The sequence below is a fragment of the Octopus bimaculoides genome, chromosome 1 (genome assembly GCF_046866305.1).
Source record: "Octopus bimaculoides isolate indiv1 chromosome 1, ASM4686630v1, whole genome shotgun sequence".
NCBI lineage: Eukaryota > Metazoa > Mollusca > Cephalopoda > Octopoda > Octopodidae > Octopus > Octopus bimaculoides.
In genome coordinates this window covers 124,584,831-124,608,975 of record NC_142928.1, presented here as the reverse complement: position 1 = coordinate 124,608,975, position 24,145 = coordinate 124,584,831, and the positions used below count along the sequence as shown (strand labels likewise).

Below are 24,145 nucleotides of genomic sequence, written 5' to 3'. Positions count from 1 at the left end.
CTTTTGTTTTTAGACTATGGATCATATCCTGTGCAATAATTTATGCACCGTTTCACACTTTATGCACCGTTATCTACAACATATCACAAATCACTAATAATTAAAAATGTACCATGCATAGAGTACAAGACAAATTTAATCAAGTGTAGTTAGACCTATGATATATTTATGTTATGTTAAGCATAGGTTTATATCAGCCTTTAATTAAATTTCCCTGCAGACACACAAATGCGCGCTTGAACTGGTACAGAAAAATACAGTTAGGCCAATTTGATTGCTACCGGTAACATGTGCCCTAGCACAACCCAAATGTGATCTGGTTATGGTTAACTAAAGGATTAAAACGGCATGGAAACTGATTAAACAACTGAGGAGTGTTGCCAAAAGACCAGCTCGACAAATGCAAAGCCTATCGAAATGACATATACACCCAACATAAGATCAACTTTAACCTAGAAATAGTGTACGGATACATAAAAATACTCGAGATGTTGAATAAACGTGTTGGAAGGGCACTGGAAAGTAATGAAAATTTTGAGTAAAAACTGAGAATATAAATTTTTTAACAATAGAAATGTGATTGGTTTAGTAAATGTTACATTTTATTATATATAACAATATATTATATATTTCTATTAATTTAATCTTGTGATCTCTTTAAAATATATTTTATTCTTTATTATAAATAATTGATATTATACAAGTATGTTTGGTGAATATATCATTCCTATGCGATATCCACCTCTAGTGTAACTAATTTCATGTCAATTGTTGATTTGAATTTTGGTTAGTTTGATGAACAAGTTTAACAAATTGAAAATATGCAATAATAATCTGGTAGAAGGGCGGTCTCACCCCAAAAGGTACTATTTGGTAGGTTTCATGTGAAGTGGAGGGGGGTCACCTTAGAACACCATTGGTCGAAAGCAGATATTGACACAGATCAAAGTAGTAAAACTTAATTTCAAATAAATGTCTATGTATCAATCTAACAGTCATATCCCCAGACATACAGACAGACACAAATACACACACACAATTATAACATGTATAAATACACACACACACACACACACACATATATATATATATATATGTTTATACATACGTACATATATATATATATATAAATGTATATATAGATATACATATGTATATATGTACATATGTACGTGTATATATATATGTATATATATATATATATATATATATATATATATATATATATATATATATATATATATATATATATATATATATACAAATAGTAAATGAGTATAAGCATATATACGTACAGGTATGTGCATACCGACATCCACCTGTATGTATAGGTGCATATCTGTGTACAGGACGTTGCAAACAAACGTAGACGAGAAAACACACAAGCCACATAGAGAACATTCTACTTCATCAGCTACCCACGTTTTAACACCGGCGTTTCGACGAGCTTGGGCAGGACGCATCGTTAAAACGGCTCATCCCACGGACCGCAGATTAAATTTGTATAAGCAAATTAAATCTTGCCATGGAGGAATGTAGTGGCGGACAAAAAACAAGACAGGAAAACAAACAGAAAAGGCTTTACGGCCAGACGAGAAAAATTATATATATATATATATATATATATATATACGGGAAAGCGGTAGAATTGTGGTAGTATCAGCGTTAAGTTCACGATCATTGCGTCATGAGCAAAACTCTGGAGCTGTGCGGCGAATTCTGTCCTGGGGTGAGGCATTTCGTGTTATATTTCTTTATTCCACACAGTGAAAATTGATTACCTCTATCATCTGGTGGGTCAGCTATGCGACGATTCTACGTCACGTGCCGAATGCAATTGGATAATATATCCCTGGAAATTCCCTTAGAATATATACATATCTATCTATCTATCTATCTATCTCTCTCTCTCTCTCTCTCTCTCTCTCTCTCTCTCTCTCTCTCTCTCCCCCTCTCTCTCTCTCTCTCTCTCCCTCTCTCTTTATATATATATATATATATATATATATATATATAAACTTAGATATGCTTCGACCTAATAATGGCCCAGGCCATATCTAATTTAACAGCACAAACTGATAGGATTTGCTAAATGCTTTTTAAGTCAAGTTTTGTGGAATCATGAATGGGAGGCGAACGGGAGGCCTTGGATGAATTCTTAAAATAATATTTACTTTACTCCAAAGTACTTTTGCTGAATATCTCTCGTTGTGAGATTTAAAAATAGTAATTTTATAATGGTGAGGTCGTTTGGGCAATGATGGTGGTATATCCTCCACATTATGCAAATGATATATCACCCTCGACGGCGCTACAGAGAATCGAGTTTCAATGTTTTAAGGCAATGCCAATAATCGAGATCAAACATGTCCTTAATTTTTTTAATGAATTACTTTTGGGGTGATTCATATATAGGTAATAATATATACACATATATTTCACAATGTATATTTATGTACATATGTGTATTTTGCGCGTATTTATATGCCCTAACACACACAGGCACACAAATACATTTCTATTAACATACATACATACATGCATACATACATACATACACAAACGTATATTTGACTGTTGAATAACTACTATGTCGATAATATCGTCACAGAAGTATATGTAATGGTAAACAATTAAATTGTGATAATCAATAGAAGAAAAGCCCAGGCATAAATAATAAACTGAACTAGATAACCGAGTTATATGTTTGTGTAAAAAAAAAAAACGCTATTGTTCTTTGCTGATATTACACGAGTTTTTATACTAAGCTCTGAAAATCTGTCTGCGTTTGCTAACATTGCTGATTTCAACACATTTGCAAATGGATATATCACTTTCTATAGCAGTACCATAATCCACTTGATGGGGAATATATTTGAGAAGCTTAACTAGTAACTCCAGATATTAAGAACAAATAGACGTTTTCTTGAGTTATAAAAATGATATTAAGGAAATAACGATTGCAACGTCATCAATTCTGATTCTCTTTTTAGCTTATCACAAGTTCACATCTTTATTCTAGAATGCAGACGTAAGCATTGCCGACAGATTAAGAAGTCTGCTTCACAATCATGTGTCTTCGAGTTCAGTTTCACAGTATTGATAGTATATTAAAAAAGTTCCTTTCACCGTAAGACATAAGAATGAACGTGGATATACGCAATTACTTCCGAAGCCCATCGAACAGTGTGTGATTTCAATTCAAACAGCTATCCTTGCCACGCACTACGTCCAGCTGATTTCCTCTAATTTCCGTTTATAGCCCATCTGAGACATGTGCAGCTGAAACCGATAGAAACCCCTTTGCATTGAATAATTGATAAATACTACATAATTTCACTTTATATCTCACAACTATGATTGTAGATGCGAAATCAGTATTAATTCTTGCGAAGATGCCACTCAATCAACGTTCGTGAAAAGCCGTTCAGTTTCAGACATTAAACTTATGAGGTACATATAACTAGTAAGATAATAAATTCAGTTAATTGTTTTATGCCCAGTCTTCGTTGGAAGGGTTCTTAGTGAAACTACTCAAGCATTCATCCATCCCCTTAAAGATTTTGATTTCTCAAGAATGAATTTATTTTGCCACGTCAGTTGCCAGACCGGAAGATGGTATAGAGATATATTTTGAGGTTTAGTTTTTTTGGACATCTTTCATTGAAATGCCACTTTTTTTTTTGTTCATTTGATACCATTGCTTAATGGGGCGAACGTAATGAAAAAATGGAAGGAAATGAGTGAAAGGAACGCTATAAAAGCTCGAAACTTCAAATTCTTCATAATTGAAAACCTCTTAGATACGCAGCTATGAAGCAACATGGACCGAAACTATATATAACTCGAGAAGTATTATCGATAAAATCCTAAAATCTTTCACAATATATTTATGTGAGGTAGGGAAATTAAAATTCTAAATAATCTGTTATAAAATTAATTTCATAGTTATTTACAATACGGTTAAAGAGATTTATCCCACAGATAGCACGTTCGTGAACAATAAAATTCATGGCCGTCTTAAGGAGCTTTATGATTTATCATAAAACTACTTGTGCCACTTTAGTTTGTCTTTATACTTCTGATGAAAATATACAAATACTAAAACAAATCCAAAAACGAATCATAAAAGGATATCAATAAAACAGTTAGACATAACCTTCAATACTCTTATATTAAAATAAATGTCAGACTTTGTAATTCATTTTCTAGGTGTAGTTTTCATCATTTGTAGATTGTAGACTCTTGTCATTTCTTTACTCGGCATGCACTTTGTGGAACTTAAGCATAAACCACGCCTTCTTCTTTAACAAAAGCAATCTTATTGGCAGAACGTTTTACATTAACTTACATGAATATTAAGGTGCTTACAATGTCAAATTTCCATAGGGTCCAGTAGGATTTAGCATGCAGATGTATGTATTTAATTGTGCGTATCTCCAATGTATAATTGCATTTATCACCTAAGGATTACTATAAATTATTTTACCATCCACGTTAGTAAAGAGTAATTCACAGATATCACTCCGAGTAATTCAAACTGAAATATAAAAGATCTGGAGTTAGTTACTTCAGTAATAAATGATACTTTAAAAAAATTTTGTACAAGTAATTGGGGGGGGGGGGCATTTAAGATCTTTGAGATTTTATGAAAGTGATTTTTGTGAAAACTGCAAATTGGAGGTAAGCTCCAGAACTTTTGATCGAGCGTTCAACTTGAACTGCAGTATCACTTTTTGAATAAAAACATAAGGAAAAATGCTGTGGCTCATTAAAGTGGAATTCTTCCTTATGAGTGTATTAAATTAGCTCTTGAATCAATTTGCTGACGACATTTAGGCAAGTCACAAAGCATAGTTTGTTATGCAATAAAGAAATACTGATTTTCATAGTAAAATTAGACGATATTTATTCGTCTATATTGTACAAGAGAATGAGAAGGATCTCTTGTACACGCATATACACACACAGAAACATAGACATGCGCGCGCATAATATATTGTAAAGTTCCACTAAACATGTTTCACTACCCCCAACTGCCATTTGTCCAACAGATGTCAAAGCAAGTTAGAAATTTAACTCAAGCACCCTAATCTGTTTCACATGATAACGGCGTTTTCACTACAACTGTTTAGATACAAGAAATAAATCTTTGATTATATTTTACTTTCGTGCAATTTAAGGGATTTCCAAATGGTAGTTCTTAAATCAAATCAAAGTAATTCCATATATTTCTTTTGTGCAGGTTCACTGCTCTAGGGACAGCATAGTATTTAAATATTACTAATATTGTTCAACCTTGTTCAAGAAAGAACACACGTCTAGAAACAGTATTCGTGATTCCTACAAAATTACATGACAATGTGTCTTTGCGAACGTTTGCAGGTCTAACACCGTCCGATGGTTAATATGCTTTTATATTTTTCCAAGGAAGTATTTGTATCAAGGTATCATATATATATATATATATATATATATATATATATATATATATACACACACTTCAATCTGAAATTTTATGACGATCAGTCTATCTCGGCTCAACCAAGATTTCGGATGTTGTGCATTAAGGATTTACTTGCCCTTTATGCCCAGTGTCGGGACTACAGTGGCGGAGCGCTCCATTGTCTTGTGGCATAGTACTCAGGTATCTACATTTAACTTTTCAATTGTGGTATCAATACATTTTTAAGGAACTCTAAAGAGGGGACCTTTGTTATATTTGTGTCAAGAACGCAGGGGCCAATATGGTGCCTGTTGTATAGCCTACCGAAACAATAACTTTAGGCATTTAACTGTTGAACGTATGTTTTGTAAAAGTTTTCATAATCGCGTACTATTATTTAGTATTATTGCTAAATAAAAAGTAGCTAGATTACCGAATCTCTATGTGGTCACACATCACCGGTTTCACACATATATTGTGGTCAGATTGTTTTTGAATCACTGCCAAATTAAAACTTCATGGCTATAATTAATTAGATGAATATAGAGCTAGACGTCGGTGTCATTTGAATAGAACTGTAGAAGATAGGGAACAAATTTGAAGCCTGTTGTACTCTACTGTAGTGGTTCTGTTCGAAATGAGTAGTAAAATATAATGATATTTTACTGAGATTATTTTGTTTTACATTTTGGCATAGCTACAACTCAGCCTAACGACTTTTAGAAGGGTGATTTGTTGGGTGGTTCCGCATTATTTCAAGTTTTCATATCCTTTGGGCGCGTAAAATTTGTTTAAAGGAAATATCGCTTTCAAAACAACAAAGGTTGGTGAATTGATAGAATCAGAAGAGCGTCTGAAAAATGCCATGCGATATAAGGTTATGACACTTTATGATCCGCGTTAGTATTCTGCGTTGGTGAACGTTGACTTTGATCCGCCGGAGGTCGATAAGATAAAGTATCAGTCTTCTAGGTTACTCGTCTAACATCCTACACTAAAAATTGTTGGCTTTCATGTAAATCAGAAAGGAGTTTTAAGACCACAAATATTATCTTCCCTTACATTTTTTCTAAAACACACACTAGAAAATGTATAATTATCAAAATATATTCGCTGGAAAATAGAAAATATACTAATAAAAGTATATAAAAACAAAATTATAATAAACAAGATAATTTTATACATTATTTAAATGCTACGTGCAGGACTCTAGTCTGTAATTTAGACACAGACACTTATACATCTGTGTGTATATGTGTTCGTTGGTATAAAGGAACAGAGAAAGGAAGATGTAGAGGGAGAAAAGATAGAGTCTTATGATAGCTATTTTCGAAAGAGAACATTTATACATCTATTCGAAACAATAAAATAAGTTAATTTATATCAAGAGAACAATCTTTCCTCGAGAATCAATAACATCGTGACTCTTAATTCAAAGTGTATATTAAATGAAGCGTAAACATATTATTTTTATTGAATAGAAAGAGACTGCACGAATGTGTTGATATAAAAATCAATGTCACTTACTGAGTCGAAGTACATTTAATGGACTGATCTTATCTATGATATTAATCACTTATTTAGCGCGGATTGCTGCAAACTGTTCCGATAGTGTTACGCTAAGTTGATGTATCAAAAGTTGAGTTCAACTCCCACCAACGAAAATATCTCTTTTATGATTACCGCTGTTCCTAAACACACTCTGACACATTCACACTTATCTTTCTATCTATCTATCTATCTATCTATCTATCTGTATATATATATATATATATATATATATATATATATATATATATTTATATTTATATATTTATATATAAACAAACACACACACACATATATATATATATATATGAAGGCATGTATATATAAATGAGTGTGTATATACGTTGCATGCATATACATTCACACATATAATAGATCATCTGTTGCCTGAAACGGCAGATTTGTAGAAATGTTAGTGACCGCCAGACAAAAGTGCCTTCTGTTATTTAGTTAGGACACATTAGAATCTTTTGTTCAAATACCACCGAGGACAAATTTGTCTTTCATTCGTCTGGTGTAGATAAAATAATAGGCTAGTAAGCTATTATGCAAAATTGTTATCAAGCACCTTGAGTTGTTTGCCCAGTTCAATTCCGTGCGGAGGCCGAATTTAATTTTCCTCCTTCTGGGTTCAATGACATAACCTACCAGAGAAATTGTGGCGGTGATTTAATTGAATAACCCCTACACGATTTCATTTTTTTAATATTATCAACAGGTCTAAGACTGTACTCTTTATCCGCACATTTTGCATTGGTGGTAATAACGTGTGTTAATTCCATTGTCATGCTGACGCGCTGTGATAAGAAAAGTCAAAAATCTAACACATCAAAATATAACGTTGCAAATGATAGCTGAAAAACTCACTGAATCAACTAACGAAGCAGTGGCAAATTTAATTAACTAAAGAAATATTGAGCCAGATAAAAACAAACATAACTTTAAATTGAATTAGTCCAGTAATTGTGAAAAATATGCATTACAATTTCACACGGTTGCTTTAAGATACACCACGTATACTTTGGTATATGCATATATATGTGTGTGTGTGTGTGTGTGTGTGTGTGTATGTGTGTGTGTGTGTATTATATCACCTCGCATCCTATCAAATCTAAATCGCAATATGAGACAAAAGGGTTGAATACAACGTTTTTTATCAAATATCTGACCAGTTATAGCTGACGTGTAGCGACACAAGAGCACTAAAATAGTTCGTTCATAACTACATAATATTCTTCAGACGATAGGGTACGAATCGAATGAGATTAGCCTTTTAGTTCTAGCAAATCAACCGACTGAATAAAACCTATCTTGTTGGCTTCATTTGTCCATAATTACTCACAGAAATTGGGTTATGCAGAAGATAGAAACATCATGAAATATATCTATTGATCGTTACATATTTCCTTTTTGTTATGCCAGTTACCTACATTATATATTTAGAAATAATGTATAATAAAGGTATCTCTTGAAATAGTATCTTGTTGGTGTTCCACAATCCATTGTCATAATGCATTTAAAACTGACAATTTTTGTCATAAGTAAATTGCTTTTAGCGATCATTCAAACAAAAATACTTCTACTCACATGTTCATTGCTGACAATACGTGATAGTACAACAATGCAGACAACGATCGCTATGATTAGAATGAATTCAATATCTATTCTGATACTTAATCTCTGCATACACGATAAATATATAAACATACATGCATACAGATATGTACGTATATATATATATATATATATATATATATATATATATATATAACAAATGCATATGTATGCGCTTAAAAAGCAGGGGGAATTTCTGTCGGTCTTCTGGATGAGTATTCAAATATTGGACTGAAATCATACACGTGCCATTAACGTGTTTGTTTCACTGACAGGTGTATCCCTAAAAATGTGATCCTCAACGAGATATTGCTTTTCGTAATGAGACAAGACATTGGCCTTTGAATTATGGGTAAAACCAGGAAGGAAAAAGAGAGATTGAAGTCAAGAGACATATAGAATGAAAAAGACAGTCAAAAGGATGGAAGCAGAAAGAGGGAAAGATAAAAAACTTAAGAGAAATGTATGAGCAAAAACGAATTTCTTCGCTCTCTCTCTCTCTCATACGTACAAAGACATGCATAAATATATATACACGTATACACATATATCGATACTTACTTATACATAAAGACTCACATATATATGCGCATATATATATATGTGTGTATATATACATATCTGTGTGTGTGTGTGTGTGTGTGTAAATGTATGAGAATTTCATTCCACTTCATACATAATTATAGAGTTTTATTCGATGACATCAAAGAGTAAATTGGGAAATTATGTCTATTTTCCCGCGAAAAAGCTGAGCAGATCAGATTTGATCGTCCTGAAACTGTGTACCTTGTTCAGGAAATGACAATAATAAAGTTTGATAATTTATCCGTTACATAATGAATCGTCTTACTCTTTTCTGCTTTTGTTTTCTAAACATCATCTGCATAAATTCCTTGTGAAATACCATGCTAGCAATGTTTAGACATCATTGCACTTTTTCTGTCACATGTATAGGAGATGTGCCTTAAAGATGACCATTTTTTGCATTATGTATTGATCATGGGAAACTTGATCCTGTCTTTCATAGAGATTAAGGACATTTGCAGCGAATATTAGCTGAACTCTTTCTCGAGTCTCAAGCGATGACTTGAGAGTTTATCGATCTAGAAACGTCATTATGAATTATATAAAATCAGTAAAATCCAGATATTTCAGTATTTTATCATGACCAACAAAACCACAAAGAGAGAAAGTTATATATATATATATATATATATATATATATATATATATATATATATATAGAGAGAGAGAGAGAGAGAGAGAGAGAGAAAGATAGATAGATAAAGAGTGAATGACGGACATGTACTCACAAACATCATAAATCTGAGGAAAAAGAAACATCATATTTTTCAGTTTAGTAATTGCACAATTTTTACTTGACGTGTAAGTTATTGATGAAAAAGTTACTGTGCTAAAGCGATCTATGCTCCATGTCTTTTCCTTTCTTTCTGGAAGCAGCATAAAGTAATGGATTAACGGCTTTGTCATTCATTGTAGTGTCAAATTCAAATTATCGTGCGCGAAAACAGCATATTAACCATGTTCATAGTTATCTGACATTCGTTACAATCCTTCTACATTTTGCTAACAGGTGGAAGAACGAAACTTGCTGATTTCCTTGACAAGTGCTATGTGACAAGTTACGGAGGGATAGACACGCTAACACCGATTCTCAAGCGGTGATGGAGAGACAAATAATTGCTTGTCATGAATGTTTGCGATTGGTGCAACACGAAAGAATCTTTTTGGTTTCTTGTTGCTTTCTTTCGATCTATTCTTTCCGTGTTTCAGTCATTAGACCACGGCCATACTGGGGCACCCCCTTGAACAATTTTTAGTCGAATGCATCGACCTCAGTAGATATCTTTCTGTAACCCTGTTATTTATTCTATCGTTCCGTTTTGCCGTACCATTTATTTACAAGGGCGTAAACACACCAGCACCTATTGCCACTTTGGGGGCAAACACAGACACAAACACACACACAAACATATACATACATATTTATACATATGTACGAAGGGCTTCTTTCAGTTTCCGCCTACCAAATCCACTCAGAAGATTTTGGTCGGCCCAAGGCGAAAGTAGGAGACACTTGCACAAAGTGCCATGCAGTGGGACTGAACGCGGAACCATGTGGTTAGAAAGCAAGCTTCTTACCACACAACAATGCCTGAGTCACTTCCTTGAATAGTTTTTAGTCGAATGACTGGACCACAGTACTTTTTCGATAGGTTCCTTTCACCAAACCGCCAAGTTTTGGGGGCATAGACGCACTAACACTGTTTCTCAATCTGTGGTGGGAGTGACAAACACACACGCACAACACATACACCTCCCCCCCACACATATCTATGTATATACGACGGTCTTCTTTAAGTTGCTCATCTACGAAATCAACTCAAAAGTCTTTAGTCGGTCCCAAACTATAGCACAAGTCACCTATCCAAGATGCCACCCCGTGGAATTGAACTCAGAACCATGTGATTGGGAAGCACGCTTCTTACCAGACAGTCATGTCTGCAATTCATAACTATAATTTAACTCTATTAAACCAAAATAGCCATTCAGGACACAAAGAGCCGCAGCACTTCAAAATACAAAACTGTCTTTTAATGTATATACTACTTTATAAATAAAGCAAAGTAAATTCCTCAGAACAACCCAATTCGTATTTGTACATGCTAACTTTTTAGAGTCTTAAATGTTCTCTTTCTTATGTTAGGTATAATAAGGATAACTCGAATTTCATAGTTTCTAGATAGCCAAACTCCCAATTTAACTAGTACTAAAGAAAAGTGACATTAATCTCGAACCACCAGAAGATATCTTGCGAGAACATTTTTGTTCGACTTTGTTACGATTGTGCCATTTTGTCACATTCTGGCATTTCACCAAATGAAATTTAAATATTGGTCTCAAACGTTGGAACAGGGCTAGCAGTTTCTAGAGATTTCTCGGATCCCAGTGCTCAACTTGTACTTATTTTATCGAGCTTGCAAGGATTAAAAGCAAAGTCGAACACGGCGTAATTAGAACTCATGGCGTAAAATGAAATGCCACTTAGCATTTTACTCGGCGTTCTAACGATCATTCAGCTCATTGCCTTAGGGAAGTAATTTAAATATTGACAATAGATAACATAAAATCAGCAAAGATTTTACTCTCCCCAAATTAATATGACTAATAAATAAGGCAGAAATCGGCATCATTTATTAAGAAGTCTGATTTTTAAAAACATGTATTTTTCAGGTATTGAAAAATAATTGTATTAGCTGTTTTCTTGCTTATTGTTGAAGTATGGCCAATCTTAATCAATATGTCTTATGATCAAATTCATACCAGCCGTGACCATGCTGTATTTTCGTGCATCGTGATGTACTTGCCCATCATTATTTCATAAGATAAAGTATTTGGGAGTGATTTTGTGTGCTATTTCTAACTGATTCAGAATCTACTTCATTCACTCGTTTATAGTTTAATTCACGGAGCGACCCGATTCGGCAATGTTGTTTGTCATTTGTAATATTGTTCGTACATTCTGTGCCAAGGTCCATTTACTTTCCATAAATACTGTTTAGATTCTGCAAAGTACTAGTTGAGTTTAATTTGATGTTTTCTCCCTAAGAAATGAATATCTTCCGCAAATTCCAGTATAGCTTATGACGCAACAGTTGTAAATAATGACACTACTCTACACATACTGCTGCAACGAAGTAAATGAATAGCGTAAAGTGACGCGTTGTTGGTAGAACGGTTATAGCAGTGTTTTGTATGTCCCTTTGTGCAGTAAGTTCAAATCCTAACGGAGTGAACTTTGGCTTTCATTTCTGGCCCCTTCAATAAATATACGTCAAGTACTGAGTTTAGTTTCTCTCTTGCCGCCGCAACAACCACCACCACCACCACCACCACCACCACCACCACCACCACCATATACAAAATAAGATTTAAAATGAAAGAGCACAGAAATCTTTGTGTAGATAGCGATTATTTAATCCTTTACAATATATACAGAATCGACCGGTTTCGCTTAGTTACTCATGACTCAGTGTTATTAAATCATAATAAGTTTCAGGTATGAAAGTTTTGCGTTTATACAGCAGAGGATAACTCAGGGAATATGTTTTTTTTTTATCTCAAGAGATAATCAGTAAATATAATATTCCTTAGCTAAGGGGAGGTAAAACGTTTTATTTTTTTTCTGTTTTTTTTTATTTGGGAATTCCATTATATATTCATCTTAAATCCTGGTTTATATTTTTCAATAAATATGGCCTCTTTATTTAGTCATTTTTGAGCTGAGTTCCTTTCCATGCTTTGGTATAGTGGGAATATTGTGAATTTTGATTAGCACATCTGTCTATATGACACTGAGTGGTATTTGACGGTATTGAGAGAGGTGGGTTGTTGTCTGTGTAGGGAAAATCTACGTCTGAGGAACATTTCTGTAGGGCCAATATAGTTCTTACTCAAGCTGGAACATGTTATGATGGATGAGATTTTCAGATTTGCATGTGAAGTCAGTTTTAATCTTAAATGTTTCCCCCTGTGTAAAATGCAATTCTGAGCCTTCCATTATGTTGGTACATGTTCCACAGTTCGGTGGTTTACAGTTTTTAACTCTTGCTTCCGTTATGTTTCACTATAGTTTTGCATTTGTGAATATCCGCTTTCGTAGTTAAACTGTTTGTTGCTTCTGATAATTTTATGTTTTTTTTTTTCGAAAGTATATATATACTTTCGAAATCATTTATGTGAGGAACTAAGAAAGATGTGTTTATTTTGTGATCCGAACAATATTTTCACCATCTCTCAATGGACACGGCTGAAAAGTCAGTGCATGATAATTGAGGGAGAATATTATTTTATGTAGAATTTTAGTTGCTTCCCTGCCCCATAAGATTGAATTAATATACCGTTTTATCTGCCAATAGATCTAGGTATAAAAACATAAATATGGGGATTGTATGGAGATTACTTATGCAATTATTACAATGATTGCAATTAATGAGGCTCTGTTTTGCAATTCGATGTTGATTTAAGTATCAGAAAATATGTTAAGGAATATTTTTGAAGTAGATAAATAAACAAATAACAACAACATGGAAAAAGAAATATATAATACTATATAAAAAAAATAATGTAAAATATGAAAAAAAAAAAGAAATTGTATTCCACAACAAATAAGATGAAAAACAGCAGGAAGTAAAGATTAAAAACAGAAAAGAATAAAATAAGAACATTACCATTAAATTATAATGGGAAATAGCCTGAAATGGGAAACTTACGACGAAGGCGCTACAATGGAAAATAAAAGTACGTGGCAAAAAGTATCAACAAATGATATGGATGATGTATCTGTGACGAGTGATATTGAGTGACTAGAAATATGAAGGGAGATAATTGTAATATAATGGATGAATAATAGCGGTTTGCTTTGTTCGTATTTATGTTTGCGTGCTACATGAGTGGAGAATGACGAAAGCAATAAAGAGATGTTGCAGATAGACGGGGTAAAAGTTATTAAACTAGAAAAGAAAATAAATATATGTGGCTTCTATAGTTTTAAGAGCGTAACGTTTTGAGGAAGGAAAACAGATAAGCAATAGAATACAGCAAGAAACAATGGTAAGCAAACGTTGATAATATTCTTATACTCAGTTGGGCAATATTCTCCATTGTTACTCTTCTCGTAATGACAATAGCAAAAGAGACAAATAGGACTAAAATCAAAATAAAAGCAACGATTACAACAATTCTGATTTCTATATGCGATAGTAGGGGCGGGATTGAAGAAGTTGTTTATGTTTATAGCAAAGACGATTATGATAATGATTATTGTAATGGAGACGACGTTGAACAAGATGATCATATTGACGACGACGTCGACGGCAAAGAAGACAATGATACTCTTACAAGACGATGACAACGAAGTTAATGCTAAAAAGAAGAAAAGAACAATGAGGGGTAGAAGGAGACAGAATAAGCGGAGGACTTTGTTGATGATAAATGGGATTTCGGATCGAGTCGGTTACTGTATATTTGCTTTGTGGTCCCCACGGTTGTGTTTTAGCTTTGATATCAGACTTCAGTTAAAGAGGAATCTTATTGTCTTAGTTGAAACAATGGTCCCCAGGAGAGGAGCTGGCAGTGTTTGCTTTATAAAAGTTGTACGACTACGATACAATACACGCCCACAGACGTGCGTCTGCGCGAATGCAAACACCTGCGACTCTCTTTTCGCGGCTGCTGCACTTGATGATGACGACGATTATGATAACGATAATGCTGACGGTAACCGATGACAATATAACGACAACGATAATGATTATAATGATGATGGTAGTGGTGGCAGCGGTGGTGGTAGTAGTGGTGGTGGTAAGTATATACGCACGCAAGTGCAGGCGCGTGCTCCCCTACACACACACACACACACACACTTACACACACACACTAACACACACACACACTCACACACACATTCATATACAGAGAATTATATACATATTAATTCATTTGATTCTGTTGATGACATTGACAATGATGCGCATTAAGCCAACAACAAAAACACTCTGTTACAAATACATACATGCATGCATTCGTATATCTATGTATGCATACCTACACGCGCACATGCGTACATGCATGCATACACACATACATATATACATACATACATACATACATACATACATACAAAACGTCATGTGTGACAAACACACATTTCTGTAGTCTGGTATAAATGAAAGGCGAGCGTATAATAATGATTACTAGTTGAGAAACAATGATTGTAAAGTTTATTAATTTTTTATGAAAAAATTAATGGTTTCTTTCTCTGAAGCCAGTGAAAATATATCCTTATACTGTTAATGAGAATAGGGAAATGTTATGTTTTCGTAACCATCATTTTACTGTGCAGTGAATCGTTTTATACACACAGATAAATTGCACTCAAACACACATACACACACATTTATATATACATATACATATATACATACACACACACAGACAAACATCTATACGTGTGAGTATATGTATATGCATTTATGTATGTTATATATATGTATATATATATTTGTGTTCACGTGTCTGGTTGCGCATGTGTGATTGTGTGTATGCACGTCTGTGTTTGTGTGTGTATGTGTATGTGTGTGTGTGTGCGTGTGCGTGTGTGTGAATAAAACAATGTCAATGAGAGGGACTAAAAGAAGTCGTACAAAACGGCAAATATGTACGTTTATCAAACAAAAAGATTTTTTCGTAATTAAATCAAATTTTCTTTTTTACTATATAACTTAATTTTTCTTTCATTGCAGCAAACAATGGACTGTCGATTAATTGCATTAGTTAGTGTTTGTCTCTTCCTGCTGACGTCACCAGCTCTATCAGCACCAGCAGCAGATGCCAGAAGCCATCTTGAACAGGTAGGCTCACATGGTACTAATATTTGTGTTGATATCGTTCATAATCTGCTAGTTCCTTATAAACATTCTTTGCATTGTTATTATTGGTATTTTTGATAAAAAAAAATGACAGATTCTTCGGAATGACAATTCACTTAATGAAATATATGATATCGTTTCTAAGTTTAGTTTATAAAGTTCAAAATATAGCGCGTTGAAATATCCATTAAACGTACAAGTGCCAATGAAACAAACTGTAGATTCAATATAATTTCTTATATAAGTACATCAAATTTTCAAGTTTGTTAGCCTGGTCTAAATACATAATGACCCTATACGTGTGATAGTAATTAAGCTGCTGTTCTGTAATTAATTTCATGATATTAATAGCGTTTTTGCCTCAGAGACTATTGCATTACGCACAATAGATTCTTAAAAATTTCTTCCGGGCGGTAATTTTTTTTAAATATATTTTTGGGAATAAAAATAATTAGAATGCTTCATACAGAATAGAAATCAAGTAAATTCTAACTTGAAGCTATGAAACATGACGACATCGTTCCAAAGGTTTCAGAAAACACGAAGAATTCGTGGACGTAAAACAGTAATAACTAATGTAAATAACTAATGTAAAACTACTTTGAATATGAGACAGACATCTATTTTCAGATAGATGTACATACATGAAGCGTGTATGTTTGGTCTGTGTGTGTGTATATATATACATACACGCGCACTTACATATCTATTTTTAGAACATTGGAACTCGAGGCATATGATATAATACTCTAAATACTTGCATGCAAATATTGGGCTGAAATACCATTTTGGATAGAAAATGTCGAAGTTTTCCTATAGAAGTCAAACGCACGTCACCTGTATTATAACAGACAGGGAATTGAGTCTCACGGACAGACTTTCACTTTTATCCAAAATAGGTTCTCAAACCAGTATTTATATAGTATTATACATAGTGCCTCGAAAGCGAATTTCCACAAAATATTTATCTGACGTTCTCTAGAAAGCTTATAATATCCTTATGACGTCAGCAACGCACAGACACACACACACACACACACACACACACACACACACATGTACTGCCTTAATTCTTCGAAACGCCGGAGTTTTAATGGTGGCAGCTGATGAAGGGGATGTTTCTATGTGGTCTGCTTGTTTGTTGCACCTTGTTTACCATTTTGTCCTTGTTCTTTTGCCACGTCATGTACCCAGTTATGTATCTATATGTACATGTAGATGAACGTATATACATAGATGTACATATATATGCATACACTCATATATTGTTTATATATATATATATATATATATATATATATATATATATATATACAGTTTATAGATGTAATATCGTTAGCATGCTCATGACTAGTTGGGAAATGAACGTTTGCTAGTAAATCAGATTGAGATGTTTCGCACAGAGCTGAATGTTGTTATTCCAAAGAATACTTGAAATATTGCGGTGTGAATTGTGCATTCAAATGCTGCGTTGTGCGTTGTGCATTGAAGATAATCAGTTACTATTTAATATACAACTATAATTTCAAATACAGTTTCATTATTTCTGTCTCTAAATGCCATATGATCACCGTGTAAATTTATGGAAGTTATGTTGCATGTACGTAAGATTAAGTTTTGCATAAGCATATGAGATATAGTTGGCTTAGTAATTTTAAATGATTCCGTCGTCATACATCCATTTGCTTTCATAGATTTTGTTTGCAGAAGTATACCCGAAAATATCCAATCGCGAGACAGCCTGAGTAATGAAGAGTGGAGTTATCGATATGGGATAAATTGGGACTAAATTGGATAAATTGGAGATGGTTGCTAATACACATTGATATCATCATCAGTTTCCACGCCGATTGGTCCAACGGTTTGAACTACGGAAATGCTTGCTCAATGAATTTATAAGTAGTTCAATATTTCACAAACCCTGTTCTCATAATGTAATTCTCAGGATCAATTTTTGTGATACAATGCACGACAAACCTGAATCTTAGAATTACAGGTAGAGTTGATCCAAACTATTTCCGTGAACCATATTGCACTCACAGGCCTTGCGTCAATAAAGGACTATATAAGTGACACTTGCCGAAGATGCTTCGCAGTAAGATCACATTCGAACCGTATGATTTTAAAACTAACTCCTTAATTATTGAACCCCAAAAGCGTCTACTTGAGTAACATCATAAATATATGATTTCAAACCGACACCGTATATAAACGCACATACATAGACAGTACATTCACAAACTTTCCCAGGCATATAAATATACACTATATATGTGTGTCGTGTATATAAATATATATATATGCCTGTATTATGTACACAAGCATGTAAACAGTCACACCCGTCTACACAAACGCATATATGTACATATGTAGAGGCCTTTAATAATTACTTTTTCTAATAATGAAAGTGCATATGAATCTTTTGGGAACTCAAACTCGATGATAATTTATTAAATATGAAACGAAACAGAATTACTAAACGCAACATATACTGAGAGAAAAATATGAAATATTGTAAATATGTTTTTTATGCATATATCAGATGCTATCTCCGGTGAGTTGCCTTTGGCTTCAGTTTGGTGTTCAGTTGGACGATATTTTACTTTTTTCTTTTTCTGCTTTTTCATTGGTGATAAATTTCCTCAGCTTCAAACACTGTTAGAAAGCTTAAAGATTTATGATGTAAAACTGATGCTCGGAAGTGCTGGGTTGGCAAATGAATGTGCTACCTAGAAATTAGATAATAGATTAACATTGAAATATTAATGTGATCAATTGACAGACATGCTTTGTATTTTTATATTTTTGATTTGTTTTACGCTTTTATCTTTCGTAGATTTTTGTTTCTTTTATGTTTGCTATATTTATTTTTGTTGTTAGTGTTGCTAAAGTTATTGCTGTTTTTCTTGCTGAACATCATATACCTTTCTCTCAGAGTTTTATTCCAACCAACGCTGCACTGAAATTTATGAATACAGCAATATGTATTTATGTATGTAAGAGAAAGTATGACAAAGTTGTACTTTAGCTTTCCTAGTGAATATCAAATAGATCGCCGTAGCCTGTCGGCTTAAATGTAATGAGAAATAGACGTTGCGCTATCTGTTTTCGTGGGGTTCAAACTGTCACCACTAAAAGTCAAAATGTATCTCTACCGAAGACAACAATCTCGGTATCTCGGCCCATGATGCTCTGTACATTCAACTCTCTTTGCTGTTGGTAAGCTCAAACGCTGGCCTATCAAAGATAATGTCCAGGAAGAAGTTTGACCAAACAAAATTCCTTCAAATGTACAAAATTTAAGTTATTATCATCAAAACAGCACAAAAATGAGACATTATCACCATTAGGCACATGCAGAGAAGGCCTATGGGAGAAAGACGTTGAATCTTAATTGCATTACCAGTATGCTGTTTCATAGCATTTTAGCCTTCCATTAAATCTTTTCCTTATCTTTTTCCATTCGCATCCTATCAAAGATATATTATTTAACTTGAAATGTTTGTCCTTTATTTTCCCGGTTCAAATACAGAAGAATATTTTTACGCTAGTACCCGAAATTTTCCTGCTGGTCTACTCTTTTTCAGTTAACTCTTTGTACAGACAAAATTAATAGTTGTTGAGAGAAGACTTAGAAAATATAAAGGCTAAGAATTATTTTCTTTGTGGGTTTCACAATATTTAGAAGAATAACAGTAAATGTAATATAAAAATATAAAGAAAACCCAATTTTCAGTATTTTTGAACATGATTTTAAAATTATTCCTTACATTGATACCCGAATGCAAATATCAATTTTTAAAAGTCATTTAAATAAAATGAAGAAATATTTTTTTTTTATATAATGAATTTGGCGAAGGATGAATTTTTAATGCCCGTGTCCATTAATTTATCAAATTTTAATTTAGCTGATTAATTTTCGGTTATATTTTAGAATTCTACATTTATTAGAAGCAGTAATATTCATTATTTTAATTATTAATTATTTGTATTGATTATTTTTTATTATTTAAGGGGAAAATAAACAATTATTGGCACGTGAAATGTACTAATTAATGCGCATCATTGGCAAATTTATGATTTAATTAAAAGAATAATTTTATTCTCAACGAAATTAGCTTTTTCTGAAATTTGAATATAAAATATTTCTTTTATCCTAACTTACACAGAAAATCTTTATTATGCATCTTTCAATTGCACCACAAACGTTGACATTTTGCACTGATATTTCGCTTTCTACATATATTGTTGAAGGAAAAACTCTTAGTTTATGTAAATCCACCCGCCAGAAACACTGCACCGAACACACATCTAGCTGAAACAAAACCAAAACTAGAAGTGAGCTCAAAGCAGTAAAAATTTGGAATATACACAATGCTACCGCTTCCCTGTATTGCTTATATAACCCTTTGCCTGCCTAAAGCATTTTCTTAAGCTTCTCCTAAACGTCCATACTTGCTTCAAACATTCTCAATGCTTGTCAAACAATCCAAATAAAATAAAACTTCCCTTTCATAAGTAACATTAGCGTATGGCTATTTTTCACTGACATTCTCATTTCAAATTTTGTAATTACTAAAATGATTGCTCAGGAAGAGAAATGCAGAAGCTTACAGGATAGGAGACGATGCAGGAAGATCCTCTTGTTTGTTGTGAACTAATAGAGAGGAGCTCAGGTGGAAACGAGAGGAGGAGAATTTATTGCCAAATCACCGCCCCTCTTCTTTGTCTTACGGTTCAGGGTCGAAACACTCGATGACTGCTGCATGGCGTTGGACAGTTTTGGGTAATAACTCTTCTGATGCAGGATACATTCACTAGATGTACACAAAGGGGTTTTCGATGTGATTATTCTGTGTAGCTTATGTGATATGAACTCTTGTTTCAAATTTCTATCAAATTCCGTTCATTTCCTGTCTTGGTATAATTTTTAATACTGCATGTCATGGCTGCGTGGTTGGTTCATAAGCAGAAGTTTATTCTCCTCAGCTTCTAGTTTTTCCAAGTGGTGTCTCTTCCTGCATAACCTAAATCAACTAGTGATAAGCATGTATTTTGTCCTACTATTATTCGACTGATTTTGGCGGGAAAAATATCAAAATAATATTTGCGAGAACGGTGCAATATCAGAAAAATAACTTATATGTTGCTACATTAATCAATTACTCAGTAGCAACAGATATCGTTTTCCAGTAGAAATAATCATGCTCAAACATATACTAACAATGATGGTGGAAAAGCATTTGAAATGACAAGGCAGGTGAAATTGCAAAGAGGCACAATTAAAGTCTTCATCTGCCTCTTCGTTCTCTTTCCCTTTTTCTCCTTAAGATGTGTCACAGCCTGAGCATTTTGTATAACTGACGTTTGTTTTCCTACATAACATTTGATCAATCAGTTTAGTCGCGTGCGGTCTTGTCAAATAAGTATTTAAAAACTTCTATTACTGTAAACATTATAGGAAATAGGAAGCGATCATATTACTTACCTTTCTCTGGAGTATTTTTTTAATATTTCAAGTCGAATAATCGAATTTGAAACTAAATGTATGATTCAAGTTAGATAAAATATATTTTTTCACGTAAATAGTTTAACGCCTCAACACTTATTCATTCATGAATAAAAATATGGCAGATTTCATTGCAAGTGTTCCATATCTTGCTACTAAGATTTACCAAATAGAAAAAAATATGGACATAAAAATATAGTTATTCGCGACACCTGGAACAAAAGAAGTGAGAGAAAATATGTGAGCGAGAAGAAGTATAACACATGTTTTAAGAAAGTGTCAGTTAAAACTGGATAACAAATGAATAGTATAGTAAGTATGAATTGAATGTGAAAATATATTCCGGATTAAATGTGCAAGAATAATGAAATATAACAGAAAAAAATAAAGATGGATGTGAATGTCATTCAGAAATGAATGGCAGGTGTATTATCTAAAGAAAAAAGCAAGCAAAAAACGACACATTACTGTCAACCATACATATTATTATGCAATTTTATATTCGCCATAAATGTGTGTGCGTGCGCGCGTGCATGTTTGTGTGTGTGTGTGTGTGTGTGTGTGTGTTTGGTTATGAGATGTTCATAAAATGCGACAGAAATACAGGATCATAGATAATTTTTCCGTTTATATCGTACACTCTATTGTTAAAAACAGTAGATATGTGGGAAGCACCTACCCACCAACCGACCCACCATGAGTACAGTCGCATTAGTAATGAATAGTAGCAGTAAATGTCTTACAATTTCAATGTTTTGTTTCTCATATAGAAAGTTTTTACCAGAGAGCTTGATACCGTTAGGAAAAAATAAAACATATCAGAGAATAATATATTGATATATCAGCTAAAAAGTTCATACCAGAAAAGCACTTGAAAAGTAGAAGAAATAACTGATATATTAAAAAAATTCCGAGTTCACACTATTACAATTTTACACTTCACACAACAAACATTTTACAAATTCGGAGCTTTAGTCCCCGCGCTAGATGGAATATTTAGAGGTAGTATATTCCTCTCTCTCTCTCTCTCAGTCTATTTATGAATCTATTTCTCTGTCTCTCTCTCTCTCTATATATATATGTGTGTGTGTGTGTGTGTGTATGTGTGTGTCCATGTGTGTGTGTATAGGGTGACTAAAACATACACTCATACACCCCATATATTATTTATTTTCTATGTATGCAAGTATGTATGTGTGTATGTATGTGTATGTGTGAGTCTGGTGTGTGGGTATTGCGTAGGCCTTTCAGAAGTCTTACGTATACTAACAAAAGGTTTTGGGTTATTTGTTTCATTTCTTTTCGTTTTGAGTTCTAATGCTTCTCTGCCTAACTTGTATCCTCTACAACTCGAAAGTCTTTTGTGTTGAGTAAGGTAAATACTTTAAAACAGTGCCAGGACCAAATATATTTTGGACGAAGTTTAGAGAGATGTTAGAATGCTTGAAGTGACATTTATCCAATTGATCTCTCTTTCCCTCTCTTTCCCTCTCTCTCACGCACATACATTCATATGGTCAAGTGGCTAGTAGCTTTGATTCTGAATAACGAAATCTAGGTTCAATCTTACTATGTGCCATCTTTGGTAAATGTCTTTTATCATAGCTCTGAGTCATTCAACGGATATGTGTAAAATTAGATAGACTAAAACTGTCAAAGGCTGTCCTATAGATGATATAATAAAGCCATTTGGTTTTCATTCGCTTGTTATAGTACTGACATGGAAGCTTATGGCAGTATGCTAACTTTCTCAGTTTTTGTCATTTTTAAGTTTTCGAATTCACGCAGAGTATCTGTCCTGATAACTGATTAAATGCATACATGTACAAAATAAACTGTCGTTGTGGCAGCTATTTTAACTTCATCTTTCGAGTGCATAATTAAGTTATTTGTATCCTAAGCTGTTTCCCATCCTAACCCAAATTCGAACTTAATTCATATCATTAGTATTGTGGGTGGATTGAGACAAGCATAGTTCAGTGATTAAGAAGTTCGGTTCCTAAGCCTGATTGTTATAGCTCAACCCTCTGCATGGTATCTTGGGTATATGCTTTTAACATACCAATTGTCGAGCGAAGAATTGAGAGTCACTTGGATAGATGTAAACTCTATAGAAGCCTGTCGGATGGTCTGCAGTGTAGCACTGTCACACGCTCATTACTTGAGAATTACGTTAAACATACACGTTATTGAAATTGTCCGCAAGTTTACACGGTATCACTGACTGCATAGCAGAACGCTAATGAGGTAAAATCGAAGGGAGTGTTGGTATTAAGGACATATTAATTTCAAATGACTTAGTTCTGGTGGGAAAAGGTCACAGCCTTTTAGCCTGATAGATTTTACATACAGTTCTATATCCTGTAAAGCTTTGTTCATCAGAGCCTTCAAAGTGGGTTCCATTAAAGCGAAATACATTTTGTGAAGACAGAATCTTCAATGAGGCCTACCTATGCAAGGTGTTAATCTATCAGTACACGCTAATTTCTCTCTCTCTCTCTCTCTCTCTCTCTCTCTCTTTCTCTCTCTCTCTCTCTCTCTCTCTCAATTACTCTAACTTCTCATCTATGATTCCAG

The 24,145-nt window shown here is 33.6% G+C and overlaps 1 protein-coding gene across 1 annotated transcript in view; it reads left to right on the top strand.

The window, feature by feature from the left end:
- Positions 1-24,145, top strand: part of LOC106881140 (uncharacterized) — a 75,496-nt gene that overhangs the window by 34,537 nt on the left and 16,814 nt on the right. Inside the window, exon 2 of the mRNA XM_014931425.3 lies at positions 15,934-16,041. Coding sequence (XP_014786911.1) covers positions 15,940-16,041 — 102 coding nt within the window. The 5' untranslated portion in view covers positions 15,934-15,939. The remainder of the gene's footprint in view (positions 1-15,933; positions 16,042-24,145) is intronic.